Genomic DNA, 27,979 nt, shown 5'->3' with positions numbered 1-27,979 from the left:
CATGAATGATCTCAAAAGAAAGCTCTAAGGGTTTCGCAAAAATAAAAATGGATAACGATCTTGCTCTCTTGCTTGTCAGAGGGGAATGGGTCAAGGCAAAACATAGATATATAATGCCTGTTATATCCAGTGAAAAATACGCTGGTTTAATGCACTGCAAACAATTTCTGCATTAGACAAACCCATCTAAAGATCTCAGCACCTTCTTCCAAACCTAAAAATGCTTGCTCTCTCAAATTATATTTTAATAACTCAGAAAGAATTCTCTCTTTTTTTGGCTATAATCCTTCCATTCTGAATGGATAACTGAAACCAGGATCAAAAGAGACAAATATTGAATTAGCCAACAAACATCTTTTAAGGAAGAGAATGCTGAAATAGGAATTAACATGATTAGTGAATCAAACAAGAATAAGCACATTATCCATGTCTAAGGACCATATTCACTTTTTTTTCACATATTCACAAAATAGAGTTTAGTGAACAGGGTCCTCAAGTTGGTTTTTGGAGTTCTGAAGGGATCCGCTACCAAGAGACTGAGACGCTGACCCTCTTGTATTCAACTCACTCATATTGGGGGTTGAATGTGATCTCTCGTATTCTGGCCTTTTGCCTTTTGCTTTGAAAGCACCTTTCCTGTGTGCCTTATGTGGTGAGTGCTCTCCATTCCCTTTATTGGAGTAAAATATGAATATTTTAACAGGAGCAGAGTCATATGTACATAGGTTTCCACCTAAGCTCAGACTAGTAAAATGCTGAAAAAGTCTGCTTATTGTACAATGCATACACTATACACAGTGTGACAAAGAATATCTGCTTCCAAACTTGGGGCCTCTTTTACTAAGGTGCGCTAGAATTTTTAGCGTGCACTAAACGTTAGAGACGTCCATTTATTCCTATGGGCGTCTATAACGTTTAGCATGCCCTAAATATTAGCACACGCTAAAAAACGTTAGCGTGCCTTAGTAAAAGAGGCCCTTGATGAACATGTCAAGGTTCACATGAAATTATCTTAGTTATTAAGGAAAAATGATTGAACTAGAATTTACCGTAGACCATTTCACTCTAACACAGGCCTGATTCACTAAGGTAAGCTGACTGAAAACCATTCAGAGATGAACATACTGTAAATGAATTTGCAGTTGTTTCTCATGTCCTGGTCTGATCTTTTTGGAGTACTTTATTTTAACCTATATTGTATCCTGCTTTAAAGTTAAAAATATATTTAAGAAGTTTAAATCCTAGTTACGTGCTAGAGGTCCTAGGAGATCTCACCTCAGAACAGATGAGTATCTACACTGATTCCACAGTAAAGGCTTAAAATTGTGAATTTAGAGATGTGTTAGAGCTTATTGCTCCTGTAAAATCTTGTGTTCTATGTACCCTACAAAATCTGTACCATGGTTTATAAGTGACTCGTGAAACATGAGGCATCCAAGTCACCTTCAAGAGAAAACTTGGAAGGAGCTGTTTGCATAAAGTGGGTAAATTAAAACATAAGACATTTAGCAATGTACAATTAAAAACCGTGGCAGCAATGAAAAATGATTGCTCAGCTTCTTCCACTGCCCATATGAATTATTTCATATAGTGAAAGGGTTACTATACCACCCTTTGCCCTCTAGTCAATATGTAGAATCTCAAGGACGTTCCGACACGATTTATCCTTGGTATTTTAGATACAAACTGTACACAACAGGATACAGATTTTATGCTCCCAGATCACTCTGCACTATATTTTTATGAAACTGGTTTAAATAGAACCTTTTGTATTATTGTTGTTGGATGGTTGGAGTAAATGTTCAGTTCTCCCTTAGTGAGAGTGAAGTGGGGTAGATCAGCTGGCGGTGGACTGAATATCCAGGGCCAATTTATTATGTGCTGACCGCCGGAACTTAAGTGGATCTCAGTTGAATATTAGCCAGGATCCGGATAAGGGATGCAGGTGTCCTGTGCTTCCCCAATTCCCTTCCTTCCCACCAACCAGAACATGCTGAAGCTCTCCTTCCCACCACCTGAAAGAAGACGAAGACCTCCCCACTTCTGATCTCCTTTCCAGTCCCTCTAGGTCCATGCCCACTTTCCCACTCCCATGTCTATCTACAGTCCCTGGGAGTTCATGATAAATCCCACTTTCTACTGCCCCTAGCAGCAGCTTCATGATACTTTCTGAGAAGTGCGAGTTTGTTGTGGGGGGGTTGGGGGGCTTGGAATCTGAAGGGATAAGGGGGATCTTGCCTTGTTGGGGGGGGGCAGGATCAGAAGGGGGGAGGAAGGGTACGTTAGCATGTTCTGTGGGGGGAGGGGTAGCACCACTTTAGGCCAGGACCTGGAAGTTAACCGAGAATTTGCCAATATTCAGACCAGTGCTAGGTTGACCCCCCCCCTTATAGAGTTAGAACAGCCTTTTTCTGTCCTAAATTCATGCAGTTGCTCAGCCGCTATAGTGGACTGAAAATCACTGCTAACCAGCTAAGCTTCCACTCTGCCCTAACTCCATCCTGGATTGTCCACAAACTAGCCAGTTTCAACATGGGTGATTAGAGGGGATATTCTGCAGCACTGTCTGATTAAGAGCCGTTGAATATCCCCAGATAACCATGAACAAGCAATTTAAACCGCTTTGAATATTGTAAAGAGTATGTAGGCAACTCTGGGGAGCAGAAAGAAAAGAGGAGAGCAAGAAACTACAACTCCCCGCATGCCTCGGGGGAACCCTGGGCTAAGCAAGAATACCCCCGTTACAGGCAGGCATTCCCCAAGAAAGAACCAGAAATAAGGAACTACAACTCCCAGCATGCACCAAGGGAACTTGGGGATGAGAGAAACGATGGGCATTCCCATGAGTCACCAGAGGAGGGCCGCAGGGGAAGGAGTAAGGCTGATTCTCCAACCTGGTGGAAGAGGTGGTGGAACAAGTGGGTGGAGAAAGAAGGGACTCCAAAGCACTTTAATGAAGAAAAGGGTGAGCAGCTGGGAGAAGGGCGGGGTGAAGAGAATATGGATTGGGCACCTGAGGAGAGAGGGGAGGAGAGAGAGCCCTGCCCAATGGAGTTGACGGAACCGGAGAACACCCTGGAAGAGCCGATGGACTTCTCAGCTCTGGCTCAGCGAAAGCCAAGGAAGTAGCGGGGCCAAGCCGGGTCAAGCGGGAGGAGGTCAGGTAAGAGAGAGTGACTGACCAAGAGGGTGGGACCCTAGGCTTTGAGCCCGCGCAGAGCCATATTGTGTTTTGGAAAGCCTGGCTAACCTGAACTGTGTTTTGAAAGCCTGCCTAACCTGAACTGAGTTTTGAAAGCCTGGCTAACCTGGACGGTGTTTTGAAAGCCAGGCTGGGGTTTTAAAGCCTGGCTAAACTGAACTGTATTTTGGGAAGCCTAGCTAAACTGAACCGGGTGTTTTTTTTTCTTTGTGCTGCTCCTCTCTAGGAGAGGAAGAGAGAGGAAGCAGCTGCTGAAGCCTGGCCTGTGTACCTAACCGGCTTGAGTAAGGTAAACTGTAACAGGGATTTGTTTTGTGTTGTGGATCGGTACTTGAGAGAAGGAGGGACGCCCTTCCTATGCAATAAACAGCTTTATTTTGAGTTGGAGGTGAGCACGGCTGGAGAGTGTTCTTTTGTTGGGGGAGCTGCAACCTCGGAGTGAAGGGGAGCAACTTAACAATATCTACCCCTTAAAAAATAAGGATTTTAATGTGTGATCAAATTTTTATATATTCATATTTTTACCAATGTGTTTTATTATTTTGCTTTTTATTTTATTATGGCTTTGAGTTGAACTGTGCTCATGAAGAGCAGTACAAAACTTTAACATTTCATTGAAAATGAAACCAACCATTTGTGCACTTCATCCATGCCCTTTCTGGTTGGTGGAAATAGAGAAATCAGGTATTCTGGAAGCATTACGTTTAAAGGTAAAGCATGATTAAATGTAGGATCAATGCCTGGGATGATACAGGAAGTGATAATTTGCCCTATTATAAAGAACAAAACAACAAAACCCTATTCTTGCTCCCAAACTGCCAGAAACAGTTAGTGAGCCACTAATCTTCAATTTTTTTAGAAACATTATTGAGGTGCTGAAGCTTCCTAACTGGAAGAAGCTATGGATTAGTAAATTTTTATTAGCAAATGACAGTGAGAAGGTGAAGAAGGCTTGAGAAAAAAAAGTTGATGTGCATCCCACATACCGGCAAATGCCAGCCCTTCCCTTCACCCATGCTGGCTCTTCCTCATTAAGACACGTGTCTAGTAGTTTTGTTCTTAAAAATGTCTTCCATGCTGACAAGCATTAACATTGGGTGTATTACTAATCTGTAGTTTTCAGCTTTGCCTGTGGAGACATTTTTTACACTTAGCAATTATAGTGGCCTCTCCCCAATACTTAGGTCCTCTGGCATATTTTAATGATAGGTTATAGATTACCAGTAGCAGTCTTGGGTTCTGTACTTTAGTTACTTTGGAACTCTTGAGGGAATACCATATGGTTCTGGTAATTTGCTACTATTTACTTTATCAGTTTCCTCTACTGCCGTTTCCAGATTCATGTTGAATTGCTTCCGTTCCCCTGAAACATTTCCTTTAAAAAATGGTTCTGATGTGGATATCTCACCATATCAAATGCAAAGCAGGGTTGATATATGCTTGCAAAATTAAGGGGCAAGTTTACTAAAGTGCAATAGTTTTGCACTTACTGCACGGTAAGTGTTAAGCTGTAAATGTAGGGAGCATGTCCAGTATCTTCTCACAGAGTTACAATGCTGAAGAAACCTGCACTGATAGATCCGCTCTACCTGCTTCAGTGACAGCACATGGTAAGTTACTATGAGGCTGTTCTATAATTGGGAACCACCAGTTGTGCCAAAGCCACAGGCTGAGCGCCAATTCTATAACAGCCTCTGTGCACCAAGATGTTGTTATAGAACACTAGTGTAAGTGGCATCAGTGTGCCTTCATGTAGGTACACTCACCAGGTCTATGGTTAGTGAAAATGAGTGTGCCTAAATGCAGCATGTGTAAGTTATGCAAGTGGGAGCCCCACCTGATCCGCACCCATGCTCCTCCCCAGTGAACATCTCCCTTCCATTTACACTCTAAGGGGTCCTTTTACCAAGCTGCAGTAAATAGGGCCCGGCAGTAGCAGTGGGGGCCATTTTTGAAATGCAACAGGGCCTTTTTTATTGCAGAGGGTAAAAAGCTCCTAAAAAAGATATGGCCATACACATGAATGGTCGTGTGGGGGGGAAGCACTTACCGCCACCCACTGAGGTGGCAGTAAGGGCTCCTGCGGTAACCCAGCAATAACTAGGCAGCACATGGCACCGCCCGATTACCGCTGGAATTACGGAATTATTTTCCGTAGCGCCAGAAATAGTGCACGCTAGAGGAAGAACTACTGCTGGCAGCTGTGTTGGGCCGATGGTAGTTCCGGGTTGTCACGTGGCAACACTTTAGTAAAAGGGCCCCTAAGACATCTGCGCATGTACTTTATAGAATACGGCTGAGCGTTCTGCTAGCACTTACGTGTGATAAGTGTACATTCACTGTGAACATATGGAGGTGAACTCTATATATGGCATAGAAAAAGTGCTATTCTATAAGCTGCACTTAAAGTTAGGCGTGGCTTACAGAATAGAACTTACACACAGGAATCGTGCCTAACTTAGGCGCAGCCATTTGCACCAATTGAAATGTTGTGCAATGTACACACCTCAATTAGACACATATACCCCCTTATTCTATAATAATGCATGTAAATGCCAGGAACACCCCCATTCCACCAAGACTAAGGTTATTTAAGGTATATTCAGGAAGCATTTTTAAGTACATTTTTATATGGATTAAGTAATGAGACTTTTATTGGTTATTTTGTTTTATTTCGGTTATGTTGTTTTGTGTGTGTTTCTTGTAATCTGCCTTTTTAATGAGCGGGCTATAAATGAAATATAAATTCATAAAAAGTGTGCATACAGTTTACAAAATAGGATTCTACCTTATGCATGTGCTTCACCAGAGCAGGTGTGATTTATATGGCTGCATTTTAGCCAAAATTTTAATTTTTTTGCAGAGGGGGCATGTCTGCTCACTAATTGGTTAGCACAGGATTAGTGCGTAAGCCCTTACTGCCTACAAAATAGCTATTTGCTAATCACAATATTAGCACATGGCCATTAGTTTGCAAAATTGGCCATTTTCTGGCTGCACTAAAAATGGCCTTAGAGTGCTGAAAGTTCTCCCATAAGGGCGCACTATGGCCACTTTTCCCCTCAGCTTAGTAAAAGGAGCCCTTTCTCTTTTAATAATTTTTCAGATAGTATTTATCATACTTCACGGTTGTTATTTTACCTTGGTTTTTGATTTTTTTTTTTTGGTTTAGAGAGAGTATAGAAACTGAAATAAATAAAGCCTCATTTCTGGGACACTTATCCCCCTGTTTACTAAGATGCACTATTGGCTGCCGTGTGCTAATGCCTACACAACCCATTCACTTTGAATGGGCTGTATCGGCATTGCCGTGCAGCTTCGTAAACAGGGGGGGTTAATAAGAGAAAAAGCCTTAGTGAATCAGGCCCATAATTGTTTAATATTTTTGGACATGAAAAATTAGTACTAAGCTGTTTGAATATTCAAAATTAGTATTAAGAAAGAATGAACATTCCATTTTTTAATCTATGCTCAGAAACAACCTATTAACAAACGGTAGCTTTATCTAATCCAGACAAATTTAGGGCCTGTTTAGTAAGCTGCGCTAGAGGCGCATTAGTGCTTTTAGCGAGCGCTAACCATTAGCGCGTGCTAACTGTGTAGGCGCCCACAATATTCCTGTGGGCGCCTACATAATTAGCGCGCCCTAATTTTGTGCACGCGCTAAAAATGCTAGTGCACCTTAGTAAACAGGGCCCTTAGTAAAGGAGATGAAAGTACTGTGAGACTGTAGTTCAGATTTGGTTTTCACATGTCCCAATTAGTCTATCAGGATTCTCTAATCAGAATTTAACATGAAATATGAAACATCCCACTTGAGTAGTTTTAATCAGGATGTGTGTGTATAACAAGAAAATAAACCTCATAATTACAATTTTTTTTCAACTTACCTAAATCAGGCTTTAGTTCAGTAGGTAAACTTAATTTTCTTGACATCTTTGCTGAAAAATAAAATGTACTCTTAAAAATAAGATATTTGATGTCAATGAGACTTTCCTCAAGCAGACTGTGCTGCACAGCTCTGTGGGATTAAACAGCCGCAGTGCTATACACCGCTCCATTCACAGGAGAGCTCGTAATCATGTTGACACTATCATTTCCTGCCAATTCTAGGTTTTCAGCCCTTTGGGCTAAGTACAAACATAAGATCCAAACCATGAGCTGAGGATGGTCCTTCCTTGGGCTTTTGGCTTAAACTGATAATCTGCTACCCAACCCCACTGGAGAAAAGAAAATATTATGACTAGAGCTGTACCGAATAGCATATTTTCACTATTTGGCTGAATATGAATAATGAAAAATATTTTTCAGGCAAATACGAATAATGGGCATTGAGCTTTAACATAACAAATAATAAAAGAAGAAAAGTGAAATCAGAGATCAAGTATTTATTTCAGTAGGATTTAGCACAGTAGAGCCCTGGATTATTTATATAACTATCTGGCCAAATACAAATAATGTATTCGGGGCCGAACCAAATCGAATATGAATATTTGGCACAGCCCTAATTATGACATTGGTTGAAAGAGGAGGATGATTAAATCTCCTGCTTAAAAAATACACTTTTCTGAAGCTAAACTGCAAAACAGATTATACTAGCGACTATAATCCATTTTCTAATGCAGGCAAAAATGGACTTTATTGTAACCTGCAAATCAATCTTCCAAGCGTCTGGCAGGTTACAGTTCAAAAGCTACTTAACTTCCCTTACCTGTCAAATTAACCAGACTCTGGCAGAAAGGAAGCTATAAAGTCACTCTTAGGGGCCCTTTTACTAAACCATGTAGGTGTCTACGCGCACCTAACACACGCTAATTCTGAACTACCGCCCGGCTACCACATGTCCCAAGTGGTAATTTCATTTTTTATTCGCGTCCAGTAGACGTGCCAGAAAACATATATATTTTTTTCGTCACGTGGCACTAACCAGGCGATAATTGGCATTGTATGCGTGCTGATAATTACCACCCAGAGACCTTATCGCTAACTCAATAGGTGGCGGTAAGGTCAATTTTCATTTTGCCGCACATCCATTTTCGGCCCCCCAAAAAGGCCTTTTTAGCAGGCACGCTGAAAAATGGACCTGCGCATATCCAATACACGCGTCTACAACAGCGCAGGCTATTTTTCGGTGCACCTCAGTAAAAGGACACCGTAATTTTCCCTGATTGCCAGGTCTAGAATTAGAACAGCAGTGATTAGTGAAGGATAGTCAACTCCAAAGGTCAGAATTCCAGGATATCCACAGGGAATATTGGAACATAATTTTATGATAATGTCAATTTATATAACACAAGGCTGCAGAGACAGCAAAGGTGATCCAAGTAATGAAGACCAGACGGGTTAATTTATTTTTTATTCTTCTCTCTACACTATTGCTTTCTCTGACAATATTGCCTAATTTTGCTTGTTTATAAGATTATGAGGCCTTGGAGAGAACCTTGTTAGGTTGTGTTCTGAAGAATCTGGTGGTAATGTTTAAATGTCTTGTCTTTTTTATGTATATTGTGATAAACACAGTGCCTGCCCTTACAGGAGGAGGCCGCCAGAGGGCGCTCTTCCACTGAAATCGGGAAAATGCCCATTCTGGTCACTAGAGGGAGCTCCAGGGGTCGAGCTGAGTATTGGCATGTATGGGCCAGTAGAGGGAGCTCCAGAGAGATAGCTGGGGGAGTGAGAAGAGACCTCTGGACCCAGATCTTTCTAGAACCAGAGGGGCGAGGTCTCAAGAGGTGGGGAGGTTTATTGAACACCTCATAAAGAGCTTCCTCTCAGTAGAGGAGAGAGATTTTTGCCCGAAAGAGAGAAGTTTTGCCCAAGGGAGAGAAGATGGGGGAACCTGTAACACCCAGAGCTGGAGGATTACTAGCAGGAAGGCTGAAGAAGGAGGCCTGCTGAAGGAGAACTCAGGGGAGAGGTCAGGAGAGGGTTCCCTCCAAGCCCAGAGAGGTACCTACCTGCTGGGGACCAGGCACTGGGTTTCTTGGGTAATGAACAATTGCTACTGAAGTGTTTAAAAAGAACAAACAGCTGTGGGGTGGAGGATAGGACCGTAAGGTTAAGGTGAATAAAAGAAGGTCCTATCCAGGGGAGGAGGCTGTTATACCCTGAGACCCAGATGGCCCCAGTAAATGGTCTCAGAGGGGGGGAATAGCAGTAACAGATTACTAGTGGGCAAGCCAGGTTCCCACAAGACTGTAACCTAGCTAATAAACTGAGTTTACATGCAACCGGCTAATTTGCATATCTTTGCAAGCAGAAAAAGCTGTGCTGTCTTCCAGAGAAGGGTGACCTGGGGGCCCCACCAGAAGAGCTGGTAAGGTGGGTCGGGTACCAGGGGATACAGCGGAGAGGCCGGGCCAGGACTGCAGGTTAAGGAAGAGGTCACCCTGAGGGAAAGGGGAGGACCAAACATAGAGGCCTGAATGAATGCAGTCACAGAGAGGTCTGGTTGCAAGGTGGTGCCCTGAGGCAAAAGGCTGGTGAGGCCAGGCAGGAGCCACTAGAGGGCCAATGCACACCAGAGAGCGTCCCTGTGGGGGTTACAAAGGGGACTATTCCAGATGGGACCTTGTTGTGGAATAACCCCCTGAAGACAAGGACACCAGAGAATCCCTGCTACCCTTGACCGTTGAATAACAGTGACTGAAGGTTGAAACCAAGGGAAGAGCAGAGGGTTGGTGAGACCCAGGCAATAATTGTTTCCCCAGGGAGGTGTGCAGAAAGGCCCTCTGACTACAGGCGGGTTCTGGGGGACTAGAGAACTCCAAGTGAAGCTTTGTGGAAAAGGCGTCAGTCTCCGGTGTGAGGAGAGTGGGAGCGGTCGAGTTCCAGAGGCAAGTCAGCAGAGTGCCACGACGTCTCCTGTGACATTCTTACAATATACATCTTGATCAGTATCTTTTTATATTGTTTTGATTATTGTGAGTTTTTAATTGTTTTATATTAATGTATATTTGTAGACCCTGATGAAGGCAAAGCTGAAACTCAGCCTCTTCAATAAAATTTGTTTTGGTGAACTCCCATCTGGTCTTCACTCCTTGGATCACCTTTGTTATCTGTGTTACCTTGTGTGTTAATATAGAGGTTTTTCTCCTGTTCTTCTGCAAATTTATATAACACAGCCAACTTGTATGTCTTACTATCCTAAAATCCTGGACTATCTATGGCACCTGAGACCTGAAGATAATGATCCATAGGTACAGAATAGGCAGGCCACTGTGGTCAAGGCCCTAATAATATTTTGCTTAACAAAGCATCAGCAACTACAGAGTAAGAGCAGGGCCAGAAAGTGGCGTTCCATTGCCCCTGTAGTTATCCATGGCTTAACATTTGCCAATCTCAGCTCTAACTAATGCTGTTAGGCCTGCATTGTTATGAGCACAACTTTCAACAAGTCCATCTAACCTTTTCAAATTCAGAATGTGATTTTGAAGATTCAGGATATATTAATATTCCTGAAATAAGGAATCATATCTTGGAGGCACTGCGAAAAACAAACTCAGGAAGTACATATCAAACAAGACTCAGTTTTTTCTTAATTTATACTACAGTCTTCCTTTTCTCAAGTCATAACATAGTAACATAGTAGATGACGGCAGAAAAAGACCTGCACGGTCCATCCAGTCTGCCCAACAAGATAAACTCATATGTGCTACTTTTTGTGTATACCTTACCTTGATTTGTATCTGTCATTTTCAGGGCACAGACCGTATAAGTCTGCCCAGCACTATCCCCGCCTCCCAACCACCAGCCCCGCCTCCCACCACCAGTTCTGGCACATTATATCCTAAAGCAAAAAATAAAAAAATATATTTTATTTACAGTTTGTTGTCTCTGGTTTCTGCTTTCCTCATCTTCTTTTCACTGTCTTCCTTCCATCCAGCATCTGTCTTCGCTCTCTTTCTGCCATCCAGTGTCTGCCCTCTCTAATGTCCCTTCCATCCACTGTCTGCCTTCTTCCTCTGCCCCTTCGATCCACTGTCTGCCCTCTCTCTCCCTTCCATCCACATCTGCCCTCTATTTCTGCCCCTTCGATCCACCATCTGCCCCAGTCTGCCATCTCTCTCCCCCTTCCAACATCTGCCCTCTCTCTCTCTCTCTCCCTTCCATCCACATCTGCCCTCTATCTCTGCCCCTTCCATCCACCATTTGCCCCAGTCTGCCCTCTTTCTCTCTCCCCCTTCCACCCACCATCTGCCCTTTCTCTCTGCCCCTTCAATCCGTCTGCCCTCCCTCTCCCATTCGTCCAGGGTCTGCCGTCCCTCTCCCATCCATCCAAGGTCTGCCATCCCTCACACTCCCCCTTCCATCCAGGGTCTGTCCCCTCTCTCTCTGCCCCCTCTTTTCAGCCCCCAGTTCCAGCCCCCTTATTCCACCTGCCCCTAGTTCCAGCCCCAGCCCACATCTCCCACCTGCCCCCCTTTTCAGCCCCACTATCCCACCAGTCCCCAGCCCTTTTCTCCCATCAGTCCCGAGCTTCAGCCCCCAGCCACTTCTCCCTGTCCCCTTTTCAGCCCCTAGTTTCAACCCCAACCCTTTTTTCTCACCAATCCCCAGCTTCAGCCCCAGCCAGTTCTCCCTGTCCCCTTTAAAGCCCCCATTCCCCACAGTTTCAGCCCCTGCCCCTTTTCAGCCCCCAGTTCCAGTACTAGCCCCCTTATCCCAACCACCCTCCTTTTCAGCCCCCAGTTCCAGCCCCCTTCATCCACCACATGCCTTACATCCCCTCTTTTCATCCCCAGACCCATTCTCCCACCTGCCCCAGGCATGGACCCATTTTCCCTCATGGCCCCTTGTCAGACCCCAGTTCCAGCTTCAGACCCCTTCTCCCATCTGAGCACTCCCCTCCCCAGTCCCCTTCTCCCCTCTGAGCTCCCCCACCCCTCCCCAATTCCCTTCTCCCCTCTGAGCACCCCTCTGAGCTCCCCCCCACCCTAATCCCCTTCTCCCCTCTGAGCTCCCCCACCCCTCCCCAATCCCCATCTCCCCTCTGAGCTCCACCTCTCCCATCTGAGCCCCCCTGACCCGGTCCCGTCCCCCCTCCGTCGAGAGCCGACAGAGTCCTCTTCTCCTGCCACCATCCTGCCCCCTTAAAAAAACCCATGCAGTGGCGCAGGCAGTGCCCCACGTCTGCCCTGCGTGCGCTGCGAAAGGAGAAAATTGCCTCGCTGGCGTCGGGCCCTCCCTCGCCGCATCCCGCCCTTGAGGGAATAGGAAGTTACCTCAGAAGAGGTAAACCCTTGGTACGCCACTGCTCTGAGTCACCTGATACATCACTGCTTCATTCTCAAAGTCTTAGATTTTCATTTCTTTTTCTTGTGCTTGTCTTTTATTTCCTTCTTCAGACCAAAACTTCACAGAAATGTTGCCTGAGTGACTGGCTCCATTTCTACTGATCAGGGTGTTCCACCTCTGGGTTTATCCCACTGCCTCGCATGAACCAGCAGTTCTGATTGATTTTCTAACAGTCCATGGATATAGTGGGGTAAAAACCAGGACTGGGTTCAAAATGGAGCCAGTTGTCCGTGCTTTGAGCCTCTTGTGCTGAAACAGAGAAGGCTCTGCCAGGGCTGAAGTCTTTTGTTTGCTCCCTACAATTATGAATAGAGGCTGTTGTCTTTCTGCTGCTTAGGATCCAGTCAATTAACTCTGCAAAAGTCACCAACCCAAACCCAATTGGTTGTGCATTGCCTTGCAGTGCTGAAATTTAAAACACATGTAAACTTAAAGCCTTGGATTTGTGGAAAGAGATTCTATATTATGCAGCGGAACAAGTCACATGATGTCAGATTCTTTGACATCCAAGTACATGTGGCACCACTTGGTTGTGTTTGCCAATAGAGATCCACCAGGGCAAGGGCATAGCTATGGGGGAAGGGCCTTGGGGACATTTGTGTTCTGGACCCCTGGCTGGCAGGGGTCCCTATGCCTTGCCAGTGCAATACCTCCTCCACTCGTGACCACTGCAGCCACGGCACCAGACCTCCCCTTCCACAGTGCATGCTCAGTTTTCGCTTAACTGAACATGCACAGGGGGCAGGGCTCTCTCATTGTTTCTTTATGACTAGCTAAATGTTGTGGGGGCAGCTTATTGTCTTCACAAAATTTTGATGGGGAGCAGGAGGTAATATTGAAATCTCATGGGTCGATAATTCTTGCTAACTATTTGGGTAGGAACAGCTCTTATCTGGATAAGTCCCACTGACCAGGTCCGCACCTGGATTTTCAGTGGTATTAGCTACATAAGTACATAAGTAGTGCCATACTGGGAAAGACCAAAGGTCCATCTAGCCCAGCATCCTGTCACCGACAGTGGCCAATCCAGGTCAAGGGCACCTGGCACGCTCCCCAAACGTAAAAACATTCCAGACAAGTTATACCTAAAAATGCGGAATTTTTCCAAGTCCATTTAATAGCGGTCTATGGACTTGTCCTTTAGGAATCTATCTAACCCCTTTTTAAACTCCGTCAAGCTAACCGCCCGTACCACGTTCTCCGGCAACGAATTCCAGAGTCTAATTACACGTTGGGTGAAGAAAAATTTTCTCAGATTCGTTTTAAATTTACCACACTGTAGCTTCAACTCATGCCCTCTAGTCCTAGTATTTTTGGATAGCGTGAACAGTCGCTTCACATCCACCCGATCCATTCCACTCATTATTTTATACACTTCTATCATATCTCCCCTCAGCCGTCTCTTCTCCAAGCTGAAAAGCCCTAGCCTTCTCAGCCTCTCTTCATAGGAAAGTCGTCCCATCCCCACTATCATTTTCGTCGCCCTTCGCTGTACCTTTTCCAATTCTACTATATCTTTTTTGAGATACGGAGACCAGTACTGAACACAATACTCCAGGTGCGGTCGCACCATGGAGCGATACAACGGCATTATAACATCCGCACACCTGGACTCCATACCCTTCCTAATAACACCCAACATTCTATTCGCTTTCCTAGCCGCAGCAGCACACTGAGCAGAAGGTTTCAGCGTATCATCGACGACGACACCCAGATCCCTTTCTTGATCCGTAACTCCTAACGCGGAACCTTGGGTAGTGCCAGGGTGCTCTGGCGGAGGAGCTTGGGTGGAGCCAGGAGTTACCTACCTACTTACTGGGGAATTCTGTGTATGGCACCGAACATTAGGCGCTACTTCCACGCCACATTTTTGGCATGGACAAGCATTCTAATGATGCAAGGCGCCAAAACAGGGCAGAAATGGCAGATCCATGCAGTGGCGTAGCAAGGGTGGGGCGGTGGGGGTGGTCCGCTCCAGGTGTCAGCGGGTGGGGGGGTGCTCCATCGAGAGCCAACAGCTCTCGTCTCCTGCCGCCACCCTGCCTTTTTTTAGAAAGTCCATGCGGCAACGCAGGCGGCGCCTCGCGTCTGCCCTGCGTGTGCTATGAAGGGAGAGGGTTGCCTCGCTGGCGTTGGGCCTCCCCTCGCTGTTTCCCGCCCTCTTCTGAGGTAACTTTTCTCAAGTCATTGCATTTATTTCTTATACATCACTAGGGGTAATCATTTTGATTTTGTTCCTGTGTAATTTATTTGTCTTTTTAAAAATGTTTTTATTACAGGATCAATATAATTGGTAATGTGTGCTCTTTGAGAAAGTGTACATACTACTGGGAAATAGCGTGTATACTTTTCGGAGAGTGTGTGCTGTCTATGAAACAGGAAACACTCCCAAAACTTCAGTTTTTTTTTCCTGTTTTAGCCAATGTATAAGTATGTCATTGACATTTCCCATGTTGCATCAAACAAATGCATATTTCTCTACCTCAAACCCAGCACAAGTACTACTGTGCAGGTAATATGTGCCAAATCGGCCCTACCAATGGGGTAACGCAGGAGTCTGGTGGTAGTTCCGAAGTTGGCACTTGTAGTTTCCCGCTGTAGAAAATAAATTTCTATTTTCTACTGTGGAAGGTTGTTCCCAGAAGTAATTGGCAGCCTGGCTACATTGCGGAGTGCTGCCCGATTACCGCGGGGTTAGTGTGTGAGCCCTTACTGCCTGCTAAATCAGTGGCGGTAAGGGCTCAGGCAGTAAATAGCAGCGTGCTAATTTTTTATATTAGCACATGGCCATATACTAATCCTTTCTATAGCGCTACTAGACGTACGCAGCGCTGTACACTTGAACATGAAGAGACAGTCCCTGCTCGACAGAGCTTACAATCTAATTAGGACAGACCAGGACAAACAAGAGATAAGGGAATATTAAAGTGAGGATGATAAAATATACTGCCCCACTTTAAAAAATGTCATTTTCCCGCGACAGTAAAAAGTGGCCCAGCGCTCGCCAAAACTAATGCAGGCCTCTCTTTAATGCGGCTTAGTAAAAGGCCACTAAAAGAACTTCAGAACTCTTACCATTATATAAAATTTTAGAAAATGGTACACAGATATAAGAGTGTGATGTTTTTTTCCCAGTGTAACATTTTTGTGAACTGATGTGCTGGTCACTGATAATATTTGACTCATGTTAATGTCTGTTTCCCTCTCAAGTTTTTTTCAGTGGAAGACAAACTACTCAACAGAAAGAAAAAGAAATCATCGTAAAATGTAATTACTAGATTTTAGTTTCCGTAAACGTACTGTTAATCATCATCTAATTTTACAGATGTATTTTTTAATGGTAAACAGCTTTGGGTTAAATTTGTTTAAAGAAGTTTGTCTATCAATACACAAAACGTTGTTCTTACTTCATTACTCAAAACGTTTAGGTAACAAAGGTAACTATTCTCAATGACCTAAATAGTTATTTCCTCTGATCTGTTCCTTTCAAGAAGGATATCTTGATGAAGGATAGATGATGCTTTGCTAAGATTTATATTTAAACTTTGTTCATACAGTTAAAAAAGCTTTGGGCTCTGTTTACTAAAGTGAGCTACTGTTTTTAGCGCACGCTAAAAATTAGCACGTGCTAAACGCTAGAGACACCCATATATTCCTATGAGTGTCTCTAGTGCTTAGCACATGCTATAAACGCTAGTGTGCCTCTAATGTTGCTTAATAAACAGGGCCCTTTGTCTTTTATGCAGTACAGACTTCAGTAGCGATTGTAAAAATTTAAAAAGTGCTGCAGGAAATGCTGACCATGAGAGCTGACTGGTTTTTCCCCCACCCCCAGATCAACTTAATATTTAGATGTTTCTTTAAGATCTAGGGCAGCCCCAAGAACTGATCCAGAATTAGTGAGGGAGTGCTACTCTGAAGAGATGTGCAAATCTTTCAAAACAAGTCCAATAGAAAATTTGTAGATCTCTCAGAGAATTCAACAACCCAGAAACATCTGGAAATAGTTTAGATATTTTTCTGAAACTGGTTTTAGGTTTGTGGAAGCAGATCAGAGGGCTTTTTAGATCTCTGTGAATGCACATCATCTAATTTTTCACCAGGAGTTGGAGAAAAATCTCTGCTTTCCAAGCAAATATGGGGAACATCGAGTTTTGAAATTAAACCAAGTTCAAATCCACCCAATTCAAATTTCACTTCAGATTTTTTTGCAATCTTTAGTCAATTAGACTAAAAAAAAAAAAGTCTTTGAGAAATGTAAAAACTTCCAAGCAAGCACACTGGATAATGTGGAGGAGTGGCCTAATGGTTAGTAGACTGGGCTTTGATCCTGGCATCCTAGGTTCATTTCCCACTGCAGCCCCTTGTGACCATGGGCAAGACACTTAACCCTCCATTGCCTCAGGTACAAAAACTGAGATTATGAGCCCTCTAGAGATAGAGAAAGTACCTGTTTATAAGGTGTTATTGCCCTCCACCTTGAACATGATGGTTAAGCGGATTATAAATGCCAGAATTAAATTAAATTAAATAATTTGTATTCTGGAAAGTCCACGTACATCAATACCAGTACTACAGAATGTCTCAAAAATATGATTACATATCAGAACAAAAGAAAAATAAAATATTATTTTTCAAAGGCACAGTGTCACCTTGAGGTGGAGAAGATAGTCTTAACTACTCTGGAAACTCATCATAAGAAATTCTTACTTCCCCTCATCATAAGAAAATTTTACTCCCCCTGTTGTTCTGCCAGAACAGAAAACCTTCATCTATAAACAGTATGACAACATAACTTCTTGTACTTAATGTATAGTATTTTTAAAAAGACTTTCAATTAACTGAGGGGCCCATTTACTAAGCTGCAGTAAGCACTAACACAAGTTTAGGGCAAGTTAAAATGGACTACTGAGGGGCATGCTCAGGCATTTCATGGTAGTTTTTATAAGTATGTGCGCTACCCATGCGCTAAAAAATACCATTTATTTTTTAGCGCTGGGGCATGTTTGGAGGCAGAGAGTGGGTGCAGTTATGCTAACTGGTTAGCTTGTGGGTATTGCTGTGCAATACCTGGATTAGTGCATAAGCCCTTACTGCCTACAAAAGAGATGTCGGTTAGTGCTCATGTACTTATGGAAAAATGAGTGCATGGCCATTATTGTAAAAATGGAAAAACTGGCCATTTACTGGCAGTGCTAAAAGTGGCCTTAGTGCGTGGGAAAGACTTGTGTTGAGACTAGTGCAGGCCACCTTTTAGTGCAACTTAGTAAAAGGGCCCCTTTGTATTTAACACAATATGTATATGTGTGTGTGTGCACGTGTATATCTGAGGGGACCTTTTATTAAGCCACATAGGAGCCTACGTCCAATGAGCGTCAATTTGCTACTGCCTGGCTGCCGCGAGCCCCGGGTAGTAATTCCATTTTTTACGTGTGTCCAATACGAGTGGCAGAAAAGAAATAGGCAGACCCATTAAGGGGAGGCCGCCCACAACCGGGCTGCGGGCCAGCAAAGACTAGGGGGAGGGGGAGAGGGGTTGAGGAGAGTAGGGTAAGGAACAGCTATAGGGGAACTAGGTGAGGAAAGAGTTAGAAAGAAAAGGAGGAGAGAGGAGGAAGGGAGGGGCGGCAGACAGAAGAGATACGGAGCAACGGAGCCATTTCGAAACCAGCAAGCACGGGAGGAGCAGCGCTGAACAGCACTCTCAATTTCGTTGTTCTTTACTACACTAGGCAATGTTTCCCAATCCATGATAGCCTAACTGACATCGGGACACTCGTACACGGTTAGCGAGCAGGGAAGAAAGGATCAGTCATCCTTCCCTATCTAACAGGATTTCGAATTCTGATAGGCACAGTCGGCAGCACAACCGGGTATGTCCTCTTTAAGTCATCATTAAACAAAAAAAAAAAACCAGGGTGCTCGCAATTATGGAGGTATCTGTGCAGCCATGCACCTGTGGTCTCTGGTCGGTTCTGTCCCTCGGTGATGGGGTTCAGCGCTGGGTGCTCGCACTTTTGAGCCCCGCTTGAGTGCGCTGCTGCGGCAGAAGTGAAAGCAATTTTTTCAGCCATACACATGTGCTCGTGGGTGTGATCTTCACTTGCATCCATGTAGCGCTGCTATGGGGCCGTGCAGTCGACGTTGGGGGCACAAAATTCTGGTTTGCCGTAGCATGTGGAAGTGCCATCGTTTTTGCATCCGTATTTGGGGGTTGAGGTTTCCTGCTGCACAGTAATGTGGCAGCCATAGCAAAAAATAAAAACTGTGTCTGTTTTCAGGGCGGGACAGCCATGTTGGATGTTGAGGCAGGGATGGCCATTGGTTGCCCCGCGCCATTTTGTTTCCGTGGACCCACCGCACCCCCTCTCCCTCTTTCGCCTGGTTGTTCCAGCTCATCAGTTCCTTCAAAGAGAAACTTAAGCTCCTTTGCTGGGCACATATCACGGCCACGGACGGTTTGTTGGCGATCACATCGGGGGCTGCCCCGTTGCATGCTGCACACCAATTTTGTTCCCCTCTAGGGTTACCATACCCCTGCCTCAGGCTTTTACTGCAGCACACCGGTTACTCTCCCCTGCTAGGGACTGTTTCATCTATTGTTCTGGTATCACGGGCTGCAGTACCAAACAATAGACTGTAGATGGCAGCATAAGTATAACACTGTAAAAAAAAAAAAAAAACCTGAAATGCACATCAGGTGGCCTGCATTATAGGGGCTTCCTATTCTTAACCTCTTGATAGTGCCTCGCTCAGGCTACAATATGCAGGCTTTTCTTACTGTAAATTTCTTTAGTGTCTCCATTCCAGGAATGCCACCTCAACGCAGCAGAAAACAGCCGGCAGCAGCCAAAACCAACAGTCGGATAGCAAAAACTACAGCATCCAAGCAGAGTAAGGTCACACAGGAGCCCAGAGCTGGTAGGAGAGCGGCAAGAGCAACAGAACAGCCACATGGACAATCGTCCCAAGACCTTGATGCTCTTATGACGGAGCTCAGGAAATAGATTGAACAGCATGGTGTCTCATCAGTAACCCAGCAGCTACAATCCATGGGATCAAGCGCAGCGGCAACTACCGCCCCACCATTCGCCCATGCAACTCAGGTACCCATATCAGAGACATCTGCTGCTACCCACATGCCTGCGGGGGGTAAGTCAATAAATACAGGTACGGACACTGCGCAGATATCACACCCTACTACACACAGTCATGACACCTCATTAGCGGAGGTACTCAGAAATACGCTACATGACTATGAGTTGAGGCAAGCGGCTAGTTCTTCTACAGCGCAAGCAGATGATTTGCCACTCGCTACTCCAGTGCAAGCACACAGGTCAGATCCACAGTTAGCGACTAGCTCTGTGAATTCTGAAGGAGTTGTTAACCCCAGGAGTGATGTATTATGTGGGGTATTCACACTCTTTAGATGCGTGTCAAAAACAATGAAAGAAATAATTTGGAAAAAAGAATTTATAGACATATTCTCACTCCTCTTACAGGAGCAGGACGATGACAGCAACACTTTTAGGGACAAATTTACATCACCATTTGAACGTGAGAGAAAACCCAGAATATTTAAATCCATCACGAATTGGATTTCAGCATTCCATATTTTCATGACAGTCATAGTTGAGAAAGAGCCAGAAACGAGCCCTTATCTGGTCAGATACATGGACTCCATCATTAGAGCGCAAAAGCGCTACGGAGGGTGGGCATGGCTTAATTATGATATCAAATTCAGAAAAAGCATGGTGGACGACCCATCCATATCATGGAAACACAGGGTCGTAGATTTATGGCTTGATGAAATGTCGGCTCACAGGCCTTTCATGCATGACAAGGGATATAATCATATAGACCCGGCAGGGCACAGGCAGTGGCAATCCTTTCTGGCCTCAGCAGAAGGTCAAAAGTCCTATGGGTCACAAGTGGGAAGACGACTATGCAGACAATACAACCAAGGCCACAGCACATGGCACCCATGTATGTTTCGCCATTCCTGTTCAGTGTATGGAGGAGGACACTCTGCAATGCACTGTAGACTTCCCAAGGATAAGAGACAGGCAAACTTTCAGCCAGGACAGAGTACTGAAGGAGTTAGTTCCCTCACCCATCAAGCATGAAGCCATGTCACGATGGTTAGCTAGGGACCCTGACAGATTAGCGGCAGAATCCATTGCTACAGGCTTCGAAAGAGGTTACACTATTCCGTACAAGGGCCCTCAATATGATTCAAAGCACTTTCCAAGTAATGCAACATCTATTCGCATATACCACCTGGTAGCTAAAGAGAAGATAAATAAAGAGCTACTGCTAGGTAGAATAGCAGGCCCGTTCGCAGAACCACAATTCACGGGGATGATTATTTCCTCAATTGGTATATTACCAAAAAAAGAACCAGGAAAGTTCCGTCTCATTCATAACCTTTCCTACCCAGTGGGAAAGTCTGTGAATGACACCACAGACCCACGCAGCTGTTCGGTACAATACGCCTCATTTGATCAGGCCATACAAATCATAAGAAAGCACGGCACCCACGCACACTTGGCAAAAGCTGACGTCGAGTCGGCATTCAGCCTTTTACCAGTCCACCCGAATTCATTTCACTTATTAGATTTTAGATTTGATGATTTTACTTCGACAAATGCATCCACATGGGCTGCGCAATTTCTTGTGCGTACTTCGAGCAATTCAGTTCGTTCATTGGGTGGTAGAACAGGTGGCACAGGCAGGAGCACTGGTTCACTATACCCTGATGATTTTTTGTTTATAGGGCGGGATGCCCATGAGTGCGAAGCCATGTTGCACACCTTCACGCAGGTGGCTAGCAACTTTGGCATTCCCTTAGCAAAAAAGAAAACAGTAGGCCCATGCAGCGTTATTACATTTCTGGGTATAGAGCTGGATGTCAGAAAGCAATACTCCAGGCTGTCAGAGGACAAAATTCGTAAGCTCTCTATAGCTATCAATCAGATACTACAGGTAAAGAAGGTGACATTAAAACAATTCCAGGAAATGCTAGGTCTCCTCTACTTCACCACCCGAGTCATTCCCATGGGGCGTATATTTGCTAGGAAGTTGGCATTAGCAACCACGGGGGTGAGTAAAGCACACTATCACATCAGAGTTACGAAGGACATTAAAAAAGATCTACTAATATGGGAAAAGTTCCTCAGGACATTTAATGGAATATCTTTCTGGCAGGACACACCGATAGGGCTAGATTGTAAGCTCCTTTGAGCAGGGACCGTCCTTCTTTGTGTATTTTGTACAGCGCTGCGTAACCCTAGTAGCGCTCTAGAAATGTTAAGTAGTAGTAGTAGTAGTAGTAGCTATATACAGACGCAGCAGGGGGTGAGGATTTCGGTATATATTTCCAAGGGGCCTGGTGTGCGGCTCACTGGCCAAAGACATGGATTGACTCAGGGACCATAAGAGATATTACATTCTTGGAGCTGTTCCCTATAATGGCGGTTTTCCAATCCTGGGGTCACCCCTTAGCGGACAAGGCACTCATCTTCCACTCAGATAACATGGCTGTGGTAGAAACCCTTAACAAATTATCTGTCAATACACTCCCAACTATTAACCTGCTTAGAGAGATTGTGTTGCAGTGTCTTTTCCTCAATGTGGCTATTAGAGCAAAAAACATACCGGGCAAAGAGAATTCTTTAGCAGACGCTCTCAGAGTTCAAGGCCTGGGCCCCATTGGCGGACAAGACGCAGACACCAGTTCCAGACAGCGTATGGAAATTTGGCCCATAGAGGTATGGGAATTGATGCTACAATCCTTGTCTGACTCAACACGAAGAAGATACACGGCAGCACTCCTATCCTTCATACATCACATGGAACAGCAGGGTCGTGCGGACATGTTCACGGTCAACGCCCTAGTTCACTTCATTCTAACGTCCCGTAGAGCAGGAGTTAGTAAGGCGTGGGTAACAACCACGATTGCCAGCATCAGTTTCTTCACAAAAGCATTAGGTATAGATAATCCGACTATGAAGTTTACGATTACTAGAATGATGAAGGGATGGAACAGGGCGACAGTGACACAGGCAGATAACAGACAACCCATTACTCATCAGGAGCTGACCCACCTGTTTTGTACACTCAGTAACATATGTGCTAGTGATCACGAGACCCACCTATTCAAATGTGCTTTCTCCTTAGCTTTCCATGGCGCCTTACGAATTAGCGAATTCGTAGCAAAATCTAAGTTAGCATGCCTAAACATGGGCCTGCTACTTCGAGATGTGACCATAAAGAGGACATACATAGATTTAGTCATTCAAACATCCAAAACAGATCAGTTAGCCAAGGGTACCCACATCATGCTAAACCACAATGTGGGAGACCCGACATGCCCCGTACATAATTTTTTTTTGTTTGTTACATTTGTACCCCGCGCTTTCCCACTCATGGCAGGCTCAATGCGGCTTACATGGGGCAATGGAGGGTTAAGTGACTTGCCCAGAGTCACAAGGAGCTGCCTGTGCCTGAAGTGGGAATTGAACTCAGTTCCTCAGTTCCCTAGGACCAAAGTCCACCACTCTAACCACTAGGCCACCCCTCTGCTCCTTAACCTCAAAGTCTATTTGAAGGATTGGCCACACGCGCCCGGTTGGTTGCTGATTCATACCAACAATACCCCTTTAACCCAATTTCAATTTTCTAGAGTGCTGCACCATTGTGTACAGCGTGCAGGCATGCAGCCCCGTAGTTAAAGCACGCGCTCCTTCAGAATTGGTGCAGCTACTTCAGCGGCAGCACATGGATTAAGTACATAAGTAATGCCATACTGGGAAAAGACCAAGGGTCCATTGAGCCCAGCATCCTGTCCAAGACAGCGGCCAATCCAGGCCAAGGGCACCTGGCAAGCTTCCCAAACGTACAAACATTCTATACATGTTATTCCTGGAATTTTGGATTTTTCCAAGTCCATTTAGTAGCGGTTTATGGACTTGTCCTTTAGGAATCCGTCCAACCCCTTTTTAAACTCTGCTAAGCTAACCGCCTTCACCACTTTCTCCGGCAACTAATTCCAGAGTTTAATTACACGTTGGGTGAAGACAAATTTTCTCCGATTTGTTTTAAATTTACTACACTGTAGTTTCATCGCATGCCCCCTAGTCCTAGTATTTTTGGAAAGCGTGAACAGACGCTTCACATCCACCTGTTCCACTCCACTCATTATTTTATATACCTCTATCATGTCTCCCCTCAGCCGTCTCTTCTCCAAGCTGTATAGCCCTAGCCTCCTTAGTCTTTCTTCATAGGGAAGTCGTCCCATCCCCGCTATCATTTTAGTCGCCCTTCGCTGCACCTTTTCCAATTCTACTATATCTTTCTTGAGATGCGGCGACCAGAATTGAACACAATACTCAAGGTGCGGTCGCACCATGCAGCGATACAACGGCATTATAACATCCTCACACCTGTTTTCCATACCTTTCCTAATAATACCCAACATTCTATTTGCTTTCTTAGCCGCAGCAGCACACTGAGCAGAAGGTTTCAGTGTGTTATCGACGACGACACCCAGATCCCTTTCTTGGTCCGTAACTCCTAACGTGGAACCTTGCATGACGTAGCTATAATTCGGGTTCTTTTTCCCCACATGCATCACCTTGCACTTGCTCACATTAAACATCATCTGCCATTTAGCCGCCCAGTCTCCCAGTCTCGTAAGGTCCTCTTGTAATTTTTCACAATCCTGTCGTGATTTAACGACTTTGAATAACTTTGTGTCATCAGCAAATTTAATTACCTCGCTAGTTACTCCCATCTCTAAATCATTTATAAATATATTAAAAAGCAGCGGTCCTAGCACGGACCCCTGAGGAACCCCACTAACTACCCTTCTCCATTGTGAATACTGCCCATTTAACCCCACTCTCTGTTTCCTATCCTTCAACCAGTTTTTAATCCACAATAGGACATTTCCTCCTATCCCATGACCCTCCAATTTCCTCTGTAGCCTTTCATGAGGTACCTTGTCAAACGCCTTTTGAAAATCCAGATACACAATATCAACCGACTCCCCTTTGTCCACATGTTTGTTCACTCCTTCAAAGAATTGAAGTAAATTGGTCAGGCAAGATTTCCCCACACAAAAGCCATGCTGACTTGGTCTCAGTAATCCATGTCCTCGGATGTGCTCTGTAATTTTGTTTTTAATAATAGCCTCTACCATTTTCCCCGGATCTCCCCTGGAGCCTTTTTTAAAAATGGGCGTTACATTGGCCACCTTCCAATCTTCCGGTACCACGCTCGATTTTAAGGATAAGTTGCATATCACTAGCAGTAGCTCCGCAAGCTCGTTTTTCAGTTCTATCAGTACTCTAGGATGAATACCATCCGGTCCAGGAGACTTGCTACTCTTCAGTTTGCCGAACTGCCCCATTACGTCCTCCAGGTTTACCGTGAAGTCAGTAAGTTTCTCCGACTCGTCCGCTTGAAATACCATTTCCGACACCGGTATCCCACCCAAATCTTCCTCGGTGAAGACCGAAGCAATGAATTCATTCAGTCTCTCCGCTACGTCTTTGTTTTCCTTGATCGCCCCTTTTACCCCTCGGTCATCCAGCGGCCCAACCGATTCTTTTGCCGGCTTCCTGCTTTTAATATACCGACAAAAATTTTTACTATGTTTTTTTGCCTCTAATGCTATCTTTTTTTCATACTCCCTCTTGGCCTTCTTAATCTGCGCCTTGCATTTGCTTTGACACTCCTTATGCTGTTTCTTGTTATTTTCAAACGGTTCCTTCTTCCATTTTCTGAAGGCGTTTCTTTTAGCCCTAATAGCTTCCTTCACCTCACTTTTCAACCAGGCCGGGTGTCTTTTGGACTTCCGTCTTTCTTTTCTAATTCGCGGAATATGTATGGCCTGGGCGATAATGGTACACTTAGGGGGCAATGATTTAGCTAAGGTCAACAGCGTGTTTCTATTAAAAAACATACAGAACGATCTTCTAAAGTTGGCATGCCTGGTGCCATGGTTGCATGTAGCGTGGTCCCATATTATCCCACGGCGGGTTTGGAGGGGTGAAAGATCTCACGGTCGGTGGATAAGACCAGAAAAAAGATTAATAGATAGATGAAGAAATTCATGCAAACGATTAAAGGGCATGTTATTAAGCATGAGTTAATTACAGAATCTTGTGATGGCATGTATAGAGCAGACGGGGTGCATTTATCAGATATAGGGCTGGACATTTTCAATTCAGACTTTCAGGACTACATCGAGGCAATAACTTTAAGTAATGGCTGCAGTCAGGATTAGGGGGAGCCCACGGCAAGCGAGGGGTCGCTACTGTGAGCAGTGCCGTCAGGCTAAAATGCTTATATAGTGACAGCGACGGGTACACAGCAGCTTAATAGCTAAAAGTTATAAGTTATGTGGTAAATTGTTATTGGAAAAGAGTTGGTTGAAAAAGTTAAAAAGTAAACAAAGAAATATATGCCTGTATGGTAGCTGATTCGCAGCTTGTCTCCTGGCTTCGACGGCCAGGAGGCCTAGATCAGCAGATTTGAAAAGATGGTAGGTGCATCCTTCAACGGGATGCACCGGAAAGACAACGGGTGCTATGAGAGACAGTACAGAGAGGAAACAGGGTGCTTGGAAGGCACAACCTGTGAAACAATAAAGGCAATAGTTGAGAGAAGCTGTGTACCCAGGCAAGAGAAATGTTAAGATGATGATGACAAGTACTGGAATATGTTATGTTATGTATTAATTTTAGAAATACAATGTTAGATGTTCCTGGCTGCGGCCTAAATAAATTCCAATTTCTCTCGGAAAGCGGGCTCCAGTGTTTTAATGTGTGATGCAAAGGACTATGGCTGAGCATGTGCCAAGTGCACGAATTGATATTTTTTATTTTCTACCGCGTGGTGCTAACTGGGCGATTACCGCCCGGTTAACGCATGAGACCTTACCGCTAAGTCAATGGGTGGCGGTAAGGTCTCAGGCCCAAAATGGACGTGCGCCAATTTTAATTTTGCTGCACATCCATTTTTGGCCAAAAAAAGGCCTTTTTTGCAGGCACGCTGAAAAATGGACCTGTGCACGTCCAATACATGTCTACAACAGCACAGGCCATTTTTCAGTGCACCTTTGTAAAAGGACCCCTGAGTTATAGATTAGTAACTAATGTTCTGAGCATAAACTTGCTAAAATATAGCCCATCCTAGGGGCACACAAAGTTAAAAAAAAATTATTATGAGCACTGTACTTTATAAACCACAGGCAGTTTCTGATACTGATATTTTCTTCATGGATTTTCACAAAATGTGCTGTGCTGCTCTGTTTTGATCTAAATCAAGCTTAAACCAGCAGAACAACTAGAATTAAATCATAAAGCCTGGTGTCTGTTATTATTTGGACTTATTTCATTCTGAAGAGCGATTAAAGATTTTAAAAGCTTCTCTTACTTACCCATTCATACCATTATGAATGTAGGTAAACAAGGATGCCGCTATCATGACTCATTACAGCCTTTTGTAACTTGAAGCAAAAATACTTGTTAACTCTCTGTTTCTGTAAATAATTTCAGCAGCTATCATCCCTCTCTCTCTATATATATATACATATATATGTGTGTGTGACTTTTTTCTGCTATCATCTATTATTCCTATGCTAGGAAAAAATGCCCGTTTCTGAGCAGAATGAAACGGGCGCTAGCAAGGGGCCCCCTCCCTCCGTCCCTCGAAACTACTTGCCTTGTTCGCCCTCCCTTCGTCCCTCGAAGCTACTTGCTGCCTTGTTCACTGTGGGCCGTTTCGGCCCTCGAGTGTCAATAGCTCCGCCCTGGACGTCATGACGTTTTGACGCGTCATGACGTTTTGACGCGAGGGCGGTGCAGACACTCCAGGGCACACCGGATATCTCGGGCGCCTCAGCTTCCATGGAGGCTTCAGAACGTTGGGGTTGCCTTTTATATATATAGATTATATAAAATATTTAAAACATAAGCAAACTTTTCTTTTTTTTCCCTTCTCTTTTTAGGTGTGTGGATGATTCATATCCTTTCCTATTTATTTATTTATTTATTTATGTTCCCCACATTTACCCACATGAGCAGGCGCAATGTGGCTTACAATAAATCAGGTGGTTACAATACATGACAAAAGATGGCATAGAGGCATATTTTCAAAGCACTTAGCCTTCCAAAGTTCCATAGAAACCTATGGAACTTTGGAAGGCTAAGTGCTTTGAAAATATGCCTCATTGTAACAGAAAGTGACAGGGGGTAGGGACAGGGGAAAACACAGCGGAAATGACAGGGGCGAGGCGACGGCAAGTGGGATATGCTAAAAATAGTGGAGCTGCCTGTGGAATAAGCCTTGCTGAATAAGAACGTCTTTAAGGACTTCTTGAACAGTTGGTGGTCGGGAAGCTCCTTAAGCTGTTTTGGCAGGACATTCCAATATTTCGGACTGACGTAAGGGAAGAATGATGCAAGAAGAGTC

The 27,979-nt window shown here is 44.5% G+C and overlaps 1 protein-coding gene across 1 annotated transcript in view; it reads right to left on the bottom strand.

Annotated features, from left to right (window-relative positions):
* Window positions 1-27,979, bottom strand: part of STXBP5 (syntaxin binding protein 5) — a 789,999-nt gene that overhangs the window by 59,744 nt on the left and 702,276 nt on the right. Inside the window, exons 21-22 of the mRNA XM_030194976.1 lie at window positions 7,093-7,143; window positions 569-670 (exon numbers count right to left, since the gene is read on the bottom strand). Of these exons, the coding sequence (XP_030050836.1) occupies window positions 569-670; window positions 7,093-7,143 (153 nt within the window). The remainder of the gene's footprint in view (window positions 1-568; window positions 671-7,092; window positions 7,144-27,979) is intronic.

Source organism: Microcaecilia unicolor, chromosome 3 (assembly GCF_901765095.1).
Source record: "Microcaecilia unicolor chromosome 3, aMicUni1.1, whole genome shotgun sequence".
Taxonomy (NCBI): Eukaryota; Metazoa; Chordata; class Amphibia; order Gymnophiona; family Siphonopidae; genus Microcaecilia; species Microcaecilia unicolor.
Note: the sequence above shows the minus strand (reverse complement) of the source record. Positions and strands in the feature narration are given on the sequence as shown.